The sequence below is a fragment of the Mastigoproctus giganteus genome, chromosome 4, assembly GCF_048544385.1.
Source record: "Mastigoproctus giganteus isolate SK-2022 chromosome 4, ASM4854438v1, whole genome shotgun sequence".
NCBI classification, from domain to species: Eukaryota; Metazoa; Arthropoda; class Arachnida; order Uropygi; family Thelyphonidae; genus Mastigoproctus; species Mastigoproctus giganteus.
The window spans coordinates 171,573,507-171,595,131 of record NC_143578.1 but is presented as its reverse complement, the minus strand read 5'-3'; the positions used below and the strand labels follow the sequence as shown (position 1 = coordinate 171,595,131).

Genomic DNA, 21,625 nt, shown 5'->3' with positions numbered 1-21,625 from the left:
GTACACAGAAGATTGAGAAAGAGTGGTGTCTTCCTGTAAACAATGCAGAACATGAGCAATGAACTGGAGCAGATGATTTTCTGGTTACAGTGGCGCAGCAAAGCCCATATACAAGTATACATCAAATTCCTATGATTACTGGTATTGCAAAGCAAACATTTAAGTTATAGGTTATCTAAGTGGTAGTTCATACACCCCATATATCTTGTGTGTAAACTGCATGTGTTCTCTGGTTTAGTTTACCTGTTTTGCACAGACAAAATTCAAATTATTATTTTAACAGTACCAAGCCTTGTTGCTATTATCTTTGCTGTATTTTTGTCTGTAGAAGTGTGTACTCACAGTCTGATTTGTATGTTACTTGGGATGAAAAACCTAGAATAACTTACAGGGTCCCATATACCTAAGATCAGCTAACTACAGATAACGACGATTGAAGGGAACTGAACCTAGACCTCTCCAAATGTGTTGCAGGGATATGAATTCAATCCCCACTTATTATTCCAGTTTTTACAGCCTGTGCAACATGCAAATTGGATTGTAAGCATGCATTACTACAGAAAGGAATGGAAGAATTTGCATAATGACAGGCTTTATCCATATTATCTTTTGGGTGATCTATTGGAAGGTCACCCAAGTTGTGTACTATTTTTTGCAAGAAGCATAGCCACAAATTCTGCCTGATACATTGCTCAAGTATAAAGCTCTGTTTAATCATGATACTAAGAATACAAAGAATTCACACTTTTGGGCACAAAAAAATTCATGAGGTAGCAATTTTTAATGCTGATTTTCAGTAAGTGTGTGGTGTGGAGTATTAGAAAAATATCTACTTGGAGTATTAGACAAATATCTACTTTTATCAAGGGACATTTTAACAGATGCACATTATAGGAATTTTTGAAAAATTAACTACTACTGTATTCAGCAGATGTCTCTTGTAATATGAAGACAAAGGTGGATATGACACAGAGCACCTCAGCATTTTGGCAGAGAGCGCACATATGCCACTCTTGAATGAAAATTATCAAGGAAGCTGAATAAATAAAGGTGGATTGATGGTATGGCCACTTTGGTCATCCAATTTAAATTGGTTATGTTTCTTCCTCTGGAGTTGCATGAAGTCTATAGTGCACAACAGTAGTAAGCTGAAAACAAGGCAGAAATAAAGGAAACAAAGTCACTGGCATCAGAAATGACTGATACTCATGCAGTGGAGATGTTCAATGGAACAATGCTTGGCAACACTGGTCATTTAGAAAACTAAACTGAATTGTATATAACTTTGTAAGTTGATAGATAATAACAAACTGAAGGTTAAGTGAAACTATGATGTAAATGTTTAAGGTTATTAACAATAAAGGCGAACCAAAAGTTTATTCTATATCACTGCTACCTTATGTTAGTGTTTAATATGAAAATGGCACTGAATCGAAATATGGTTTACAGTGCAATTTGTTTTTTTGGTGAAAATCACTTCTAGGACACCTCTTAAAGTTTGGCCAATATGTCACAGAATATCCTGTATATGGGGGGGGGGGGCACACACACACACACAAAGAAGCAGAAACATATAACCATAGTAAAATAAGGTATAGCGTAATGGTGAGAGAGAAAAAAAAAAGGAAAGTCAAGACTATTATAAAGAGACTAACAATAAAATTAAAAAAGCAAAAAATAAAAAGGTTCAACAACAAACCAAACAGCATAAAAATGAGTGGAAATTCAATGAAGTGGGGCAATATTAGCAGAAGTATTTTTTTTTTTTTTTTTTTATTTGGTAGTTGTTGGCGCATCGGCTTCTGTGGCCATATTGCACCTCCCAAGGTTTTTGCAGTACTTTGATCCAAGCCCGAGGCGGGAATCGAACCCGCGACCTTTGGGTTGCCGGGCAGGTACTTTACCCACTCGGCTAGCCCGGTCGGCGCAGAAGTATTGGGGGCAGGGGAGAAGGAAATTCTTCTCCCAAAAAAAAAGGGAGAAATGTTTCATCACAACATACGAGGGGCATTTGAAAAGTTTGTGGCCTGAGTATGAAGGGTTTATTTGAAGGGTATGGTAACGTTACATTTTCGACATAGTCCCCTTTAAAGCCAACCACACAGACTGCCCTTCTGAAGACAATACACTAGCAACATTCCACCATCATTTCCAGCAGAAAAAAATCAACTTGGCTTGCTCGAAAGAGGGAGAAGAGCTGCGTTTCCATTGTTTGGGCTGCTTCTTTGTCTCTGGCTGAAAGCAATGATCATCCCTTTACATATCCATCAGTTTTAAAGATCCTCATGCTGCACTGTAGCCTGTAATATATCATAAGTACTGACTTGAGCAGCACCAGAAAGATCAGGATAAATTAATGGTTAGAACACAAAACATTTTAAATAACTAGTGGCAAATGGTGGAATATTAGCATCAAGAGTTGGAGTGCTTCTTAATTACTGATTAGCTAACACTGTTTAAAGTGCACAGAACCATTAATGACCCACACCTCATCCACAGTCACAAACCTTGCGAGAAATTTACTGGATCTACTTGAAAATGATGCACATGTTCACCTGACATGACAATTCTTGTGTATCTGCCGTCAACAACTTTAGGACCTACCTTTTTCATAGCAAGAACCTCTGTTATTATGTGGTACACATATTCAGATGAGGTGCCCAAGATGCTGGCAATGAATAGAATCAATCAGTATCAATCATTCAACACCATATCATGCACACTGTCAACAACTTTTGGAGTGATAGATGTTGCGGTTTTTTCACAGCACACGTCATCCTTCCAGACTCTCTCACTCCTTCATATAAATTCTGCTGCCCACTTCTTAGCCATGGAATAGGAAGGAGCATCCTCTTCCAATGTTGTAATGATATCCTCATGAATTGCCTTTAGCATTATTGCCCTATTATTTTTTACCAAATACTGCGTAATTGCACCGTAACCGATTTTGTCTATTTTTCCTTATTCACACAACTTTGTTGATTTCAGGACCTGTAATTAAAAAAAAAAAAAAGATGTTATTGAAATTGCATGAAATTTGGTGGGTTACTATTTGAAGTGTTATACATTAAGTACAGACATTTCAAACACTGTACAACTCCCCTTTCATATCGTACTCAGGGCATGAACCTTTCAAACACCCTTCATATTAATAATAGAACGATATTAGGGGAGACAGGACTCTGCAATGATGGGTGATTTCGGTTCATCCCTGCAATGACATAGCAACACTACATAAAAAAAGAAAATCTCAAAGTAATATACAAGGCTGACTGCAATTGCAAATGCTAATTTAAAATTTGGTACAACTGGGTTTAGAGGCTTTAATCTTCTATTTCCATTATTTGATTTTTACTAAAAAAATTTTTGATCTTTTTGCTATCCTTAATCTGTACTAAATTATTGATTTTCCCTACTAGGAATAACCAACAACCTTGCATCAATTGTAAGCTTGATTGAGACTCCCTATATCTCAGATCATTTTCACTATGTTTTTATTTTAATATTTTAAAAATTTAGAGGTATTTGCCACATGAGTGTTCTGATGCTAAAACTGAAGGCTTCACTTCTCTTCTAAATTTCTTAATATTGCATTAGAACTTAATGTTTCCTTGGGATAGTCTTACTTGGTGCATACTGCTTACAGTGTGAGTAATGCACCAAGTAAGATTTGAAACTAGAGCTGGTTTTTTTTGTTTTTTTTTTGTCAGTTGTTGCCACATCGGCTTCTGTGGCCATAATGCACCTCCCAAAGTTTCTGCATTTTACTCTGATCCAAGCCCGAGGTGGGATTTGAACTCACTACCAGACAGGCACTTTACCCACCCAGGTTGCCAGGCAGGCACTTGACTCACCTGGCTAGCCCAGTCGGCAACCAGAGCTGCAACTAAGTATTTTTGCATCCAGGGAAAAGGAACACAAATGTGTCCCTGAATAAATTCAGTATACATTAAAATACGATATCATTATAATTAAGTGACGCATAACAAGTCAATACCATTATTATTTATTTAAGACGTAGTAGTAGTAGTAATGGCAAATAATGCAAAAAAAAAAAAAAAATCACTGTACCCACCATAAATTTGTTAGTTTCCCTTGAATTTATTTAACCCATCTACATCCACAACAACAGGTGGTAGCCTGTTCCAACAATTAAACACCCGCTGGCTGAAGGCAAACTTCTGCACATCTATCCTGCAACCATCCTCCAACTTGATTTTATGCCTCTCATGTGTGCAGTCTCAGCAAGTTGAAGAATACTACTAACATTCAGCTTACTCAATCCATTCAAGGCCTTAAACACTTCAGTCAGATCTCCCACAGGTGCCTATTCTCAATATGCTGCAATTTGCAGAACTGAAGCCTTTCTAGGTAAAAGTACCCTTTTGTTCCTTTCACAAATTTGACTGCTTCTCTCTGTACCTGTTCTAGCAGATCTACATCTTTTCTAAAGTGAAGCCTCCAGACCTGTATACAGTACTCAAGATGCAGCTTAACCATGGCTTTATACAAAGGGATATTCACCTCCTTATCCCTGCTAGCAAAGTTTCTGCATATCATTGACAAAACCCCATGAGCTGTCATGGCAGCATGCCTGCACCGCTCAGAGAATTTCATGTCCGACTGCACTGCACAATTATCCCCAGGTCTTTTTCATTCTCCACTATCCTGAGTGTAGTACCACACAGTTAATAAGTTACTCTGGGTTTAATACTGCCCATGTGCAGTATTTTACATTTGTCAATGGCCATTTTTCAGCCCATAGACCCAATTTTCCTAGACCTTGTTGAAGCAGCTCACCCTGATGACTGTCATTAATCACCTTGCCAACCTTTGTATCATCTGCAAACTTAGACATTAAGCCCAATTACCTTCATTATTATCATTGATAAATATTGAAAACAATAATGGACACAGCACTGAACCCTAGAGAACTCCACTAATAATGTAGGTCCATGAAGAGCAGTGCCCATTGATAACCACTCTCTGTCTTCTACTTAACCATCCCTTTAGTCTTTTATGTGAAACAATATCAAAATCGTTCCTGAAATCTAAGTATACGATGTCAAAATTATTTTTTGAATCCAGTTCCTTGGCCATTGCGTCTAAGCTACCTATCAGATTGGTCAGACAAGACCTATCCTTGACAAATCCATGCTTTGATTGCAGTATATTTGCATGCTTCTCAAAATGGTCCTGCATTACTTCTATAACTAGTGATTCCATTATTTTCCCTAGAAGGGATGTTAAGCTAACAGGTCTGTTGCCTTTTGACTTCCCTTTGTGAATTGGGGATATATTCGCACTTCTCCAGTCCATAGGGACCTTCCCTGAATTTGCTGCCTCTCTTAATATAATTGGATAGATTCCATCCATCCCAGGTGCCTTTTTATGTCCGTCCTCGACAATTACTCCTCCACTTTCCTTCACTTTCTGCATTCAATGACTTAATCAGTATTTCACATTCATTAAATTTATTTACAATTCTCCTAGCATTAGGGTACATGCAAGTATACATGCACGTGTTCTTACTTTTAGTTACCCTAGCACAGCCCACATATTCATTTGTTCCATAATGACCCACAGCAGGGCCTGAAATCCCAGACACTTGCTTTTCACACTGCTGCTGCTGCTGCATGTACCAATAGTGGCAATGCAAGAATCACTTTCACCTCTGCTTGTGGCTCTAGTTAAACTATTAATCTTTGTATCCCCCCAAGCTTTTCTGACCCACCTATTACTGCCTTCATAGCATCAGCAAATATTCTTGCACCCCTTCTAATCAAATGTATCCTTTCCCTGCAAAAAAATGTCTCACTTGTTAACACACAGATCACACTGAGAAAAATTCTACCCCATGAGCCTTGCACATCCCCTTCAGGGCCTAATTGCAGACATTTTCAAATTCAATCCTAACTCTCAACCTTTTGCCAATGTTGCCCTGTACTTGTTAAGTAAGTCCTCAGATCTCTTACTCAATAGTGCCACAATGTACAACAATATCATCTTTCGTGCCCTTAAAAGATGATATGATATCTGCTCTACGTCACCTACTTTTGCTCCTGACAGCACTGTAACTAAAAATAAATCAGGTACATTCAAAATGCTACTCTAATACTTATTACAATTTTGTAGAAAATTGTGTAACAACAGTTTAATTGCTCTGCTAACTTCCCATGCCTTAACACTAGTGTTCAATTTTGCTTGTTAGAACCAATAATTTTGCTTAACAAATAAACAAACTGAAGATTTTTCTTTAAACAAATTATGCTTTTGATGCCATGTCGAAATGGGTGTCTGTGGCAGAGGTTCTCCTTAAAAGAGTTAGTGCTTAGTTCCAGCTCTGTTTCCATTATTTCTTTATCACCAACTGTTGGTGTGACAGTGAGCTGAAAACTACTTTCCCCTGAAAGCATAAACCTTTCAGGAGGAGACAGAATACCTTAATAATGCTACAAGATCCACTTCAAATGCTTCATCACAGAATGGGAATGGCCAGTCATGGAGCGACAACTGTTGATATTATCAAGAACTGTCAAATTTCAAGGTGGGGGGGGGGGGGGTAAAGATAGCATTATTATTCATATGGAGATTAATGATATTAAAAGTATAAGAAATGATGCTTTGTTGGATAAATAAAACATCATGCTCAAAAAAATTCTGTTACGTGTGTCTGCTAATCTACCTAAGAACAATAGAAGGAACTATACTACGCAGAAGGAATCAATTTTATAGATATGGAATATATTTGAATGAAAGTGGTGCAAGAATCTTTGGTGTAATAAGCTGGGGTAGCAATGTTTCAAACAAAGGCCAAACTAATGCTAGTGGAAAAAGCTTAAATAACTATATCTACAGTAATGTCAGGAGTATTTTGAATAAAATTGGAGAATTCAAACTCCTGATTAGGACAACTAAAACAACCCTGAAAAAACAAATATAATGGACAGTGTCATCCACAGATGGAGGATGATGAATTTCACTTTGTCATGTAAAATATGGCAGAGTTGTTAATGACAGTATGCTACTGCAACAGGATCTAGAAAAGTTGTACAGTAGGCTGAGAAGTGGCAACTGAAGCTTAACATTGACAAATGCAAAGTAGCAGTAACCCCAGAGTGATGTACCAACTGTGCGGTACAACACCCCGGGTAGTCAAGAATGAAAAAAACCTGGAGGTAATTGTGAAGTCAGATATGAAGTTTTCTGAGCATTGTATACAGGCTACCAGAGCAGGTCATGGGGTCTTGTCAATGATATATAGGAAATTTGTTAGCAGGGATAAGGAGTTGATTATCCCTTTGTATAAGGCAATGGTCAGGCCACACCTTGAATACTGAGTATAGGTGTGGAGGCCTCATTTTATGAAGGATGTAGAGTTGCTGGAGCAAGTACAGAGAAGGGCAACAAGATTGGTGAGGGGGAACAAAGGGGTGCTGTTATGAAGATAGACTTAAGTTCTGCAAACTGCATCGTCTGGAGATTAGGTTGTTTGTTTGTTATTTGGTTTTTAGGAACATTAGCAACTGAGGCCATATTGCAGCGGGATATGCGGTGGTCATTCCCTGACCTTTCTGCATCCTCCGTATTTGGTGGTGACGGGCTTGAACACCGGTCTAATCAAGAAGCGTGTGCTACGCACTGCTGCTCCTTACCACCTGGCTACGGAAGCGCCTAAGGAGATTAGGTACCTGTGAGGTGACCTGATTGAGATGTATAAGGCCTTAAATGGTTTGAGCAGGTTCAGCGCTGATAGAATTCTTCCTCTTGCTCAGATTACAAACCTGAGGGGGGCATAAACTCAAATTGAGGAAAGACAGTTGTAGAAAAGGTGTGTGGAAGTTTGCTTTTAGACAGCTGTGTAGTTGATTGCTCGATTATTTAAGCTATCAACTTTCATAATGGCAAATGGAATCTGCCATTGTGAAAGTTGATAGCTTAAATAAATTCAAGGAAGAACTGGACAAACTTTTGAAGCGAATGAATGGGTGAAATGGGAAGTGTATGTTTTTTTTTTTTCTGATGCTCTATAATGTTGCTTTCTTGCATCATATGCCTCTACTAATGCTAATATAGTTAGGTAGTATATAAGTAATAGAAGGGGTGGGGTCATGTTTCTTTATAAAAAACATAACGAGACAAAAGATTTCTTAAATTCAGAATTAATTCATGTCAGCAGTGTGAGATAGCTGGAAGCAAAGGAAAAATTATGATGGAGTTGGGGTACAGACCAGAAGACTGTGAAGAGTTAGTTAGTTAGTTAGTTATTTTGGTTTTTAGGAGCATTAGAAACTAAGGCCATATTGCTCCGGGATATGCGGTGGTCATTCCCCGACCTTTCCACATCCTCCGTATTTGGTGGTGACAGGCTCGAACCCCGGTCTAATCAAGAAGCGTGTGCTATGCACTGCTGCTCCTTCCCACCTGGCTACGGAGGCGCCACTGTGAAGAGTATGATGAAAGCCCCTAAATACAAATGAAAGAGACATGCAAGAGTAAATGTCTTATTATATGTGATTTCAATTTGTCTCACTGATTGTGATGAAAGGAATAGCCCAGCATGGGGGAACCAATTTTTTAAATCAACTAAATGATTATTACTTGTATCAGCATGTTAACAGGACAGTATTAGGGGCAAAAATTTTGTAGACCTGATCATCCAGGAATCAGAGGACATTACAGGATCCATCAGCAGGATGGCTGAAGGGCAGGAGAGTTGTGATTAATTGTTAGACTTCAAATTGGGCTGACATTAGAAGTGGGGTCCCTCAAGGATCAGTATTTGGCCCATTGTTGTTGTTGTTGTTTCTGATTTCCTTGATTAGTTAGAGAGTGCTTTTCTTTTTAAATAGGGAAGAGTTATGTAGAAAGATAGTGTAATGCTTAAGTCTTCCTTTTTACTTATTACTTGTAGCAAATAAAAACTTTATACAGTATCATATGAAATTTATTAAATTAAGAGATTGAATTGAAATAATCAAATCCTAAAAATTTTATTGCATTTCCAGAAGAAATGCGATAAAATGTCTGTAAGTAACTAATTGTATAATTCCTATAGAAAGAGAGAAAGCAATCAACTGCAAAGGTTATAATATTTTAATAGTCATTTTACCTTAGGAAAATCATTCATGAATGCTAAAGATGCTTGCTTTATCAATTACAGCTTTGTGATTATCAAGAAACATAAAATAAGGTATCTCATTTATTTTAAAATAATAAACAGCAGTGGTTGTCACTGAAATCACACTCAGCGATAAAGGAAAATTAACCCAAAATGATGAAATCTACAGACTTCATCAGCGCAAATATTCAAATGATGGCTTTTTTATAAAGATGAAAAAACTCGTCAAAAGTTGTTATTATTATTTTTTTAAATAAAAGCATGATACATTTGTGTTTTGCTTTTGGTATAGGCACAAAACGACATGTTATTCTGCGAGAATTTCCATTGTTAGCTACGCTGAAAGTAACAGTGTTTTAAACATAATTTAGTTACAAAATTCAAAAGAACTGTTTTTCATTTTTGAATGTTCTTTTATGTTATGCAACAACTTCAGATTACTCACTAAACTGATTTTATTCAAAGTTAACAAAAATGTGTGTGCTGAATTCTTTTAGACATGTCCTAGAGAACAAAATTGTCTAGAGTGGTGACTATGGGAGCCCAATTCGGCTATGCAAGAACAGTAAATTTAACTTTCTGCATGTTCATAAATATACATATTAAAGAAATGCTTATTGCTCTTTACAGAGTAATAAGCATGGAGTCTTCACAAGAGCCAAAAACTTTATTTATTGTTATTGCTCACTGCAAGAATTACTGTTATTCTTTATAACAATTATTTTAAACAAAAGGACAATGTGAGTATATTACTACTGGATGGATATGAGTTTCATGGATCTTTTGGTTAAGTGCAAGGTATTTAATTAAATACATTCATACACTTACTATAAAAACAACTTGAAGAAAGTGATTTGTAAAGCTATAAAAAAAACAAAACATTACTTATATCAGAAAATGAAGAGCAAGAAAGAAAGAAAGAATGGAACAAGAAAGAATGGAAACCATATTTTGTGTAGTTTAAAGGCTGTTAGAGAAATAACTGAGTTAATAACAGTTTGAAAGAATGATTTTTTAAAATTCATTCACCAGGTATATTTGGTGAATAAAAGTTTGATAAGGCTAAAAAAAGTCATGTTCACGTTTACAGTTTTAAAGGAAATTGATTGAAGTGGTGAGACTTCATCAGTGCAATTAACAAGCAACTTTGCATCTTCATTACTGAAATTTAATAAGAACTGGATTTCTGGACATGGTTTAATGAAACTTATAATAAAGCTGAAATGTTTGTATTAGTATTTATCTAAAGTTCAAGACAAGTGGTCAGAAGTTTTCTACAGAAAAATTTTTGAGATGCTATTAACTAGTGACATGGAAAAGTGACCAGATGATCTTCACATCAGAAGAAAACAACTAGATTTTAAAATCAGGTGAATTTAATGTGGTGACAATGAAAAGTTTGTATAGAGTTTTGATTACAAGCGGATTCTGAGTTAAACTTAAAGATGGCTTAGGAATAATTACTGGTCGCAACTGTTTTAAAATTAGCTGATTATGCTAATCACCATTAATGTTAATAAAAAATAGAATCCTAGGGGTACCTTTCTTTTTTTTGAAAATACAGGTAGCCCTCGATTTATGTCGGGGTTAGGTTCCTGGGAGGACAGGCGCAAATGGAACCCTTTATATAATGGAGTCAATCGGAAATCACAGGGTTAGGTTCTGGGCACCAAAAATTTTACCCACCACTTTGCATCGATTGTTGAATATTGCACTAAGATTCAATGAACTACCTTTGCCAGACATGGCGTATCTTTATTCTATTAAATTAAAAACATTATAATACAATTGGAAAAAACTGCACACGGTTATCACTATTATTATTATTTAATTTATTAATAAAAAAATGTTGGCGTAATAAATTTCCAATCTGCGTAAATGGCATAAACAACAACTAACTGAATGCGTTACTGCATGGACCTTTACCAGCCGCATCCACAAGTGGCTATTTTGAGGGCGGGAATCTTTCTTGTCTCTGATACAAATGCATAATTGCTGATTGGCTCAGATTGCCCTAAATCACGTGAACAGCGCATGATACATAGCACAGTATGATGCCGATAAATTTTGTCTGACGATTTTAAACTTTCAATTTATAAAAAAATTGCAAAAATAAATAAATAAATAAATAAAAATGGCACTGTGGTTAGTGATCGGCACTATTGCGAATATCGGTCCAGCGCAAAACGAGAGCTACCTGTATAATTATATCATGATTACAACGTGATACTGTGATAAATATACCATAACTTATCAAAAAAAAAAAAAAAAAAAAAAAAAAAAAAAATCACATCAAAAAATCACAAGAATTATTCTTGATGATGCTGACCAAACAGAAAATATACCATAAAAAATTTCTTAAAATAAAAAAAAAATAAACGTCTGCCGCCAATATAGAAAGAATTATTAGAAAACAAAGAAACTCCATCTCTTTGCAGACATAGGGCTGTCTGAAGGAAGAAAATTTTTCAGAAGTGAAAACTCTGGAAAGTGAAAACTTGATTTTTGAAGTTTGAAATATCAAATACTTTATCCTCATTAGAGGTGCTGCCTTTGGATATTTTATTTTGTTTGCATGCTTTCTGTTTCATATTTCACAGCTCTGAGTGCATCCTGGGCAGGACTATTTGCTTATTGGTTGTGGCATTGGGGCTAAAACTGGTCAACTCAGGCCTCCTTGGGTTGAGGGGTTATCGAAGCACTGTATTCTTCCTCTGCCTGTTGGAATGGCACTTATAGCTTTTCCCGTGAAGAGATGGGGACATCAGTGGCTGAATCCCCCCCCCCCTTGCCAAGTTTGCTTTCCATTTGCGATAGCTTTAGCCAGTCAGAGGCAATACTGTCTCATTAGCACTCTGAAATTTTCACTTCTGAAAAATTTTCTTACATTCATTCTATTTTCTTCATTTCTGTGAAAACCCTAGGTCTGCAAAGAAACAGACCAACTCACAGGCTTTTTGCAGTTTTCCTTCTTTTCTAATCATTCTTTCCATATAGACCTTATTTTACTCCTTGAAGAAATTTATCAAACTACATTTCCTGTTTGGTTGGCACTAACAAAAATAATATTGTAAGTATTGCACTACTGATCTCTACAAAAGGGCTATTATAGCTTAATATTTGTGTTTGCTAGGCCACCTAGATTCATTTTACATTAAAGAATATGCTGTCTATGAAACACACTTTACATAATAAACCAAACTTCAAACAATAAAGCGAATTATAAAATAAATGTTGTCACACGTGATTAACATGTTACACAAGAGCTTAACTGTCAATGATATTGTATAATTTCGATTATGCCAACAAAAATAACATTGTAAGTATTGCACTACTGATCTCTACAAAAAGGCTATTATAGCTTAATATTTGTGTTTGCCAGGTCATCTAGATTCATTTTACATTAAAGAATATGCTGTCTATGAAGTTGGTGCACTTTACACAGTAAACCAAACTTCAAACAATAAAGCAAATTGTAAAATAAATGTTGTCACACGTGATTAACATGTTACACAAGAGCTTAACTGTCAATGATATTGTATTATTTCGATTATGCCATGCCATTTATGCAAAGCAGAATACATAAATTTTTTTTGAAATTATATCTTTTAACAAATTCAGCTGTGTCACCTATTTCTTTTTTTAAGACTAGCCAGGTCATTTCCAATACTAAAGAAATTTTAGATTTCTGATTGTGATTGCTTGGGAATCCTGAAACAGCGAGTTAGACAGCTTATTTGTGAAAAACTTTTGTGTACAAAAATTAATGCAATTTTAAAAGAAATACTTTTATCCATAACTTCTGTGAGTAAGAGGAGCACAATAAGCTGAACTTGAAAAAATCTGAAGTTGTTAAATCACAAACATCGCCATTATACTTCTCTTGTGAGACACTTGATTTGTTAATGTATTTTATTTCAAAGAAAACAATAGCAAGATGTGCTGAGTGAGTATAAGAAAGGTATGGAGAAGACTAAACCTCTTAATCAAAACATTTCTTTGCGAGAGAGAGAGAGAGAGAGAGAGAGAGAGAAAGAGAGAGAGAGAGAGAGCGCGCTTGCAAATGACTGTCTTGATGTTATAAATGTGCTGCCAATACATTCCCTGTCCACTTTTGATTATAATTGTCTCACAGAGAAACATTTTAAATTTATCTAATTTTTGGACCAAATCACAAAAAAAATAATAATAAAATAACACCACCTAAGCTACTGTGAGAACAGCATTAAATTCAATTCATGTTAACAAGAATTTTAAAGTACACTTTATTATTCCTATGGAGGTTTTGATGGGAGATTGCTGGAGTTCAGGATATTGATGAATTCAATTTACTGATGTTCATTATTAAATGTATATCATTCACCCACTTGGGCAAGTGAACTGCAGGAGGAGATAGGACAATGACTGTGTGTTCGAGAGATAGAGTCCAGCTCATGAATGGTTATGATGAATTTATAAACTATTCATTTGGTTGCACGGCCCAGATAACCTTGCATCTTTCCACAACTTTATAATCATTTTGCATTAAGATGTTAAGTTCAAAATTTAAACTGAAGAAAACTAGTTTTTCTGGATGCACTTCTCATTTGTCAAGGAGAGCACAATAAGATGTGCAGAAAGCTTACTGAAATTGGATCCATCTTGCCATTCTACTCTAGCCACCCCACACTATCAAATATATGCACTTTTCAGTTTCATTCTGAAGATCCTCAGGAAGTCTGCCAAGGTCCAACAGGATATCATCAAGCTGAGCCCTGAAATATGGTTAATCTCTACTAAGCAGCATGGAAGATCTTAGATTTAATAAGGTATTCCATATTAAAACATACCGCTCAGGATAAAAATAGCAAAAACAGATTCTTAGAATAATGATCCCCAACTCATACATGGAAAGAGGAGCCATGACTACCAGCTAGCCTACCTGTAGAAAGCTTTATATTGGATGATCTTATTATCACCTTCTTCGTCAATTGAAGAAAGTCCCACGGTAACATCAAGCATAGCAGGGTTTACAAATCAATGTAATTTTAAAAATAGGTAAGTGAGTACAAAACTTCCTGTCAAGGTGCCAAAATTTTGGCCACATAACTAACAGAATGGGAACACAAGAATCATTCTTCATTAGACTACTTCTTGATTAGGTTTTCAACATAAAGGAAGGATTAAAAATTAACTCAATCCTGATCCACCTGACTGTCCCCATAGTAACTATCTCTATTTTCTTCCTGGATATTTTTGCCCACTTGAGTGCAACAAAGTAAACTATGAGTTCAGTTTGTTACATCCTCACCAATGAAAGGCTTAAGTAATTAAGCTGAAAACCACTCAAGCATCTCTGATTTTACCATAAGAATAATAGTAGATAATTTAATGGAAACAAATTTCAATAAAATAATTAGGACACTCACATATTTACCCTATAAATACTTCAAGATATAATTCTGCATGCAACAAATAAACTAAACACTTTTTTATGTCATGTATTAAAATAGTTCAATTACCTTTCTTAGGTGGTTTTTTCTGGGGCTGACCAAGCTGTCCACTAACATCTTGCAACCTTTTCTCTAGTTCCTGCTTTTTTTCTCGTACCTGCTCCTCTTTAGTTTTTCCAGCTATCTTGTTCTTTGCTGTTATAACACAACAAAAACCATCAGTAAAATTTATTAACTATATAATACCATGCACCCTATATTAGTTATTCGAATGATACAATGGAGTGTGATCTATACCACTCATGTTCAAAAAAGTTAGATGGGTACAATAATCAGTGAGTTTGGCATTGAAAAAGGAACATAATTAGAGTTGTTATAAGAAATATAGCAAGCAACTTCTTAAAATACAATCAAACAATATTTGTATTGAATTGGCAATATGATAATGATCACAACACAGTAACTGAAACAGGGAGAGATAATGTCAATATCAGTGCATTTAATAAACATTGTTTTGCATTGTAACAGTGTCTAATATAAATTACAACAAAAGTCCATTCTCATAGGAAAATAAGATATAACAGTTAAATGAGGGGAAAAAAAAATTTATTTCCTAAATGAATTTTTTCCAATGTACTGCCAGTTCACAACTATGCCTTTCCCCAAATTTCACATTACACTGTGAAAAGATCTGGTTTGCTCATTGTATTTAAGGCACATAAGTGAATTAGACCATATTTCACCACATATATTATGTCTGTAAACTGTGCATGTTCTGTGGTCAATTTGTTGAATGAAAAACCTGAGTTTCCAGGTTATTATTTTTTTTTTTTTTGGTTTTTAGGAGCATTAGCAACTAAGGCCATACTGCGCCGGGGATATGCAGTGGTCATTCCCTGAACTTTCTGCATCCTCCGTATTTGGTGGTCACGGGCTCGAACTCTGGTCTAATCAAGAAGCGTGTGCTTCACATTGCTGCTCCTGCTCACCTGGCTACGGAGGTGCCTGAGTTTCCAGGATAAAAAGCCATGTTACCATCACCCGAGACTGACTAACTCAGCCACACTGTGAAAAAGACCCATAAAAATTCTTCATGGCATCAGTGGTTTAACTACAAACCTACAGGCAAGAGAGATGTTGGTTGACCAAGACAACTATGGCGAGATCAAGACCACCTCCAAGAGCTACAACGGAACAGGTCTTAAAAGACCTAAGACAAGCTCATGATGGTGATGAACTTACACAACAATACACAGATGAAAGTTTGTTCCAGGAATCAACCAACTGCTGGCTAAAGACAAATTTCCGCACATCTATTCTACAACCGCCTTTCCTCAATTTGAATTTATGCTGCCTCAGGAACATAATCTGAGGAAGAATCCCATGAGCATTGAGCTTGCTCAAACAATTTAAGGCCTTATGCACCTCAATCGGCTGACCTCGGAGGTGCCTAGTCCCCAGACAATGCAATTTGCAGATGTTAAGCCTTGCTTGGTAAGTGCAACCATTTGTGCCCCTCACCAATCTCGTTGCCCTTCTTCGTACTCGTTCCAGCAGCTCTACATGCTTCCTAAAATGAGTCATCCAGACCTGTATGCAGGATCCAACGTGTGGCCTGACCACCGCCTTATACAAAGGAATAACCATCTTATCTCTGCTAGCAAAATTCCTATATAAAATTGACAAAACCCAATGGCCTGCTCTGGTAGTCTGTTTGCAGTGATCAGAAAACTTCATATCTGACTGCACAATTACCCCCAAGTATTTTTCATTCTCCACTACCCTGAGTGTTGAACTGCACAGTTCGTATGTCACTCTGGAGTTACTGCTACCCATATGCAGAACTTTGCATTTGTCAATGTTAAACTTCAGTTGCCACCTCTCAGCTCATACGCCAAACCTTTCTAGATCCTGTTGCAGTAGCAACGTGTCATTAACAACCCTGTCAAACTTCGTATCATCTGCAAACTTGGACATTAAGCCTGACATACCTTCATTTATATCACTGATAAATATAGAAAACAATAATGGGGCCAACACTGAATCCTTGGGTTAAGGAGCATTAGCAACTAAGGCCATATTGCTCTGGGATATGCGGTGGTCATTTCCTGACCTTTTCCGCATCCTCCGTATTTGGTGGTGATGGGCTCAAACCCCAGTCTAATCAAGAAGCGTGTGCTACGCACTGCTGCTCCTTCCCACCTGGCTACAGAGGCGGCGCCTCCCTGGGGGGGGGGGAAATAGCATAACATTAAACCTAATAACATTAATCCAAGAATTGATCACCACTTTCTTACAGAAGTCCTCATGTGTGAATGTAGATGCAACATACTCATTCAGTTTGTCAGCTACCTGAGCAGGATCATCAACAGTCAAACCATCGTTATCAAGTGAAACAACCTGATTCATCCCCCTTCCTTCTAAAGTTTACATAAGTGAAGAAGTCTTCGTTGTTTTTCTTTGCATCATTTGCTAGAGATTTCTTGTAATCAGCCTTCGCTTGCCTAACTCCCTCTGTAACTTGATTACAAGACTAGCTTATATCTACCACAGGCTTCTGTACAACTTGATAATTTATATCCATCCCATGTATTTTTCTTCTTTGCCATGAATCTCAATAGTTCATATGACATCCATTTAGGCCCAAATCCTGAACAGTACTTCTTAGTTGGTATGAAAAGCCTAGTAGCTTCCAAGATTAATTCCTTGAATGCTTCCATATAGAATTTGCTGTTGGTGACACATCAGTTGGACCCACTGTAGTCACCTTTATGAAAGCAAAAACTCTTCCCTTTAACCCCTGAATGGTAGCTATATCTTTAAGTAAATCCCACATTGGTACAATGTGTTCACTGCCACCAAGTATTTCCTTTATCTGCAGATTCTTAATGCATGAATAAGCAATGCCAATAATCAGATCAGTAGTATTACTTCCTCTGGTTGCCTGTTGAACATGCTGCTATAGAAAACAATCATCCAATAAATCCACAAAAGTCTTGTGCGAGTGACCAATCTCTAAAATTCCAGTCAATATCTGGAAAGTTAAAATCCACCATTATAAGACATTCTGATTTACTGGCCCACTCTATTTCTCTGTACAGTTGTTCATTGCACTCATCAGAGTCATCAGGCCTATAACACACTCCTACTCTCATTTTTACTTTCCCAATGTTTATATCACACCAAACTGACTCAACCCATGTCAACCCACTGTACAATCCATGTCAACTGTATGCCCTGCCTTAGATTTTATATTTCTTAACTAAAGAACCCCCCCCACCTCCCCTGTCTATCCTTTCTGTACATATTGTACTCATCAAATTCCAATTCTGCATTCCTTATATCTGTGTGATAGCCCAACCATGTCTCAGATAGCCCAACGATATCCGCCTTTGGTGTCTTGACCAGCACTTCAAATTAATCAAATTTATTTAATATACTACTAGTATCGGTGTACATACAAGTATACATGCACCTGTTTGTACTCATAATTACCCTAACACAGCCCATGTATTTACTTGTTCCATGATGGCTCCCAGCAGTTTTTGAAATCCCCAGCAACTTGCTTTCCAAGCTGCTGCTCATTCTAATAGAAGCAATGCAAGGATCACTTTCACCTCTGCCTGCAGCTACTGTTAATCTATTAGTGTCTGCCCCCCCCCCCAAGCTAGCAGTGTTCCGACCCACCTAACACAGCCTTGATATAGCATGAGGAAAAAATTCTTGCACCATTTCTATTTCTATTTAAGTGTATCCCATCTCTGGAGAAGCAGTCTCTCCTGTTAACAGGCACAGACCATACTGAGAAAAATTTTACCCCATGAGCCCTGCACAATCTCTCCAGGACCAGATTGACTGACAAGGCTCCCACCATATACTCCCTCCTGTCATGTCTGAGAATTGCAGATAATTTCAAATTTAAACCTAACTCGCAACGTTTTTTTCCTCACTGACCTTTACTTGTTAAGTAAGTCTGCAGATTCTCCTACTCTTAATGTCATTGGGACCAACATGTACACCAATATCACCTTTTGTGTCCTTACAAGATGATATCTACCCTATGTCATCAACCTTTGCCCCTGCGGACTTTGAATATATGAGCTGCAGTGCTCTGAAACTAGATGCCTTGGGGGGGGGGGGGTTGATTGTTATAGAATCATTTATAATAATGAAGATTTCATCATTATAAATGATTCTATAACTAGGAGGCCATAAATTTAAATTATGGGGGAAGAGGTTGCAGAAAGTTTTCTTTCAGCTTGTGAGTTGTTAATTACTGGAATAAGAAAAATTACAATAATTTATTTATTATTATATATGTTATTATATATATATATATATATATATATTATGTGAGGTAAGAGTTAGGCAAAAGTAATAAAAATAAATAAATATGATGATATTATATATATATATATTATTATTATCTATACTGATGCAGCCAATGGCTTCCTTGCACCATATAGCTAATACTAATTACTAAACTAAAATGGAAGACTAAAAGTTGTGTTTATATTTTATATCTATAATATATATTTTTTAACTTTTCGGCAGAATTAATAAATGTTCTTTCACCGAAAACAACATGTGTAAAAATTTTCTCAGCCATGGACCCCAGTACACCAGGCCCATTCGTTACTACTATGTATAAAATGACATACTTTAATATTAAAAATTTTTATAAAAAAAAAAAAAAAAAAAAAGATGACATTTTTCTATTATTTTTAGATACTATTACTATTATCTAAAATACATGAGATGCAAATGATCTACAGCCTAGGGCAGTACAGGGCCTTAATCTGAATCCCTTGGCCAATGTGATTCAATAGGCTATCAGAAATAGGCACAATCTCAAAACAGATCCCTGAAGGCCTGCACTCCCAATTCCATCCATTCTGAAATGTGGCCAATCTACAATCCATCCAGGGATCTTACTTGTAACTCAAATATGTTCTAGCTTGTACTGCAATCTCCTGTGCTGGAGAAGTCAAACGCTTTGCTAAAGTCAAAATAAACAGTGCCAAAAAAGTTCCTGAATCATAAAAGGTAGAATCAAAAAGTTTAAGATAAAATTTAAAAATATCTAAACAGCAAATAAAATAAACTTTATTTTATAGTTATAATATCGGTTTGATGGTATGAACCAGAGCTATAATGCTCAATACATTCTACGTTGATAACAATATTTGTAAAAGAATAAGAGAAGTTTGTCTCAATATGATACATAGAACACTTCCATATGATACTCTCCGGAAATTAAAAGGAAAACATTAAAAAAATTGAAAATCTTACATTACAGTAAGAAATAATTAACAATCAAGTGAACATGATTTAAAATCAATTTAACACAATTAAAAATTAAGTCAAAAATTAATTTAACGAAAAAAAAAAAAGGAAGGAAAATCATTTTGCAATTTTTTTTGTTAAATTGTGTTCTCATTTGATTTTTAATTATTTCTTACTGTAATGTAAGATTTTCGATTTTTCATTTTTTCCTTTTAATTTCTGGAGAGTATCATACGGAAGTGTTCTATGTATCATATTGAGCTAAACTTCTCTTATTCTTTTACAAATATAATATCAGTGTAAATACACCATAGTTTATCCATAAATTTAACTACATAAGTAGTGTAACGGCATCATTTGATTTTATCTCATATTGTGGCTACCTTCACAACAAGATAACAGGTATTGCACTACTTCGAATAAATAATGCTTCTCTAGTAGAGGAGACTAATGTTATTTAGTCTCAGTGGGCACCACCATCCAGACACGTTTTGTAGCTTGTTGGCCCACTCATCGGTGGGTGGGTGGGCAGGTACCCTGATAATGCAGACATGCCATCACGGTTGCGAAGTTAATTTCACAATATGAGATATGCCAAATGGTGAAGATAATGATAATATTTTGAAGACTAAATGCACAAGGCATAATGTTATGGGTGAAATTAACTATATAATAATTACTATATAATATATTATTACATCATCAAATTAATCCAAAAATTAAAGAGAAATTTTTGGATTAATTTTGATCATATTTAAATGGGGGTAGCGTAACGATGTGCTACCGCTGTGTTCGTACTGCCATCTCCTAATTTGTTTCTATGTATTTTCAGTTTAACTGTTGTTTTTTCAGTAGTGTGGTTTGGCCATGTGATTTATTATTTTTCGCTGCATAAGGACCACTGCTATGCAAATCTATTGCATAGGCGGTTTGATCTTAGTATCATTCCGTTGTTGCATGGATTTGTTTAGCATTTGAAATGCAGTGATTCCCTGACTATTATTGGCCTCGTGGTCCTCTGTCGAGATGGGGCATAATGGTCAGTCTATTTTATTTTATCATTTTTTAATTTTCAGTTTATTTGGTCATGTAATGTTGTTAGTATATGTTTCCACCTTAGTGAGATTTCACATAATTCGGAAACTGGTTCTTACTAGGGGGCGCCGCTAAATTTCTTTTAATTGGCTTAATTTATAAATTATTTTAGGAATGTTGCTTCAACACTACCCTTTTTTTCTTTACCCCCTCCCCCTACATTTTTCTGTTATTGTTATTTTATTTGGTTTAGTTCATTTTCACTCTACTGGTTTGCCATGCTACTGGCAATATCCTATTTTAATTTAGAATATATTATTATATTATATAGTTAATTATATATTTTATTATATAATTGCTATATAATATTATTATTATATAGTTAATTTCACTCATAACATATTATGCTTTGTGCATTTAGTCTTCAAAATATTATCATTATCTTCACCATTTGGCATCTCTCATACTGTGAATTTAACTTCGCAACTGTGATGGCATGTCTGCATTATCAGGGTACCTGACCGCCCACCGATGAGTGAGCCAACAAGCTCTAAACATCTGGGTGGTGGTGGTGGTGGTGGTGCCCACTGAGAATAAATAACAGTAGTCTCCTCTACTAGAGAAGGGTTATTTATTCAAAGTAGTGCAATATCTGTTATCTCATTGTGAAGGCAGCCACAATATGAGATAAAATCAAACAATGCAGTTACACTACTTAGGGGTAAACTATGGTGTATTTACACCGATATTA

General features: G+C 36.0%; 1 protein-coding gene across 13 annotated transcripts in view; it reads right to left on the bottom strand.

Moving 5' to 3' along the window:
• LOC150087201 (bromodomain-containing protein 2-like) overlaps positions 1-21,625 on the bottom strand; it is a 736,023-nt gene that overhangs the window by 293,390 nt on the left and 421,008 nt on the right. For all 13 annotated transcript variants that reach the window (XM_090373020.1, XM_090373014.1, XM_090373018.1 and 10 more), the window contains one exon: positions 14,623-14,748. In XM_090373020.1, the coding sequence (XP_090229146.1) occupies positions 14,623-14,748 (126 nt within the window). The remainder of the gene's footprint in view (positions 1-14,622; positions 14,749-21,625) is intronic.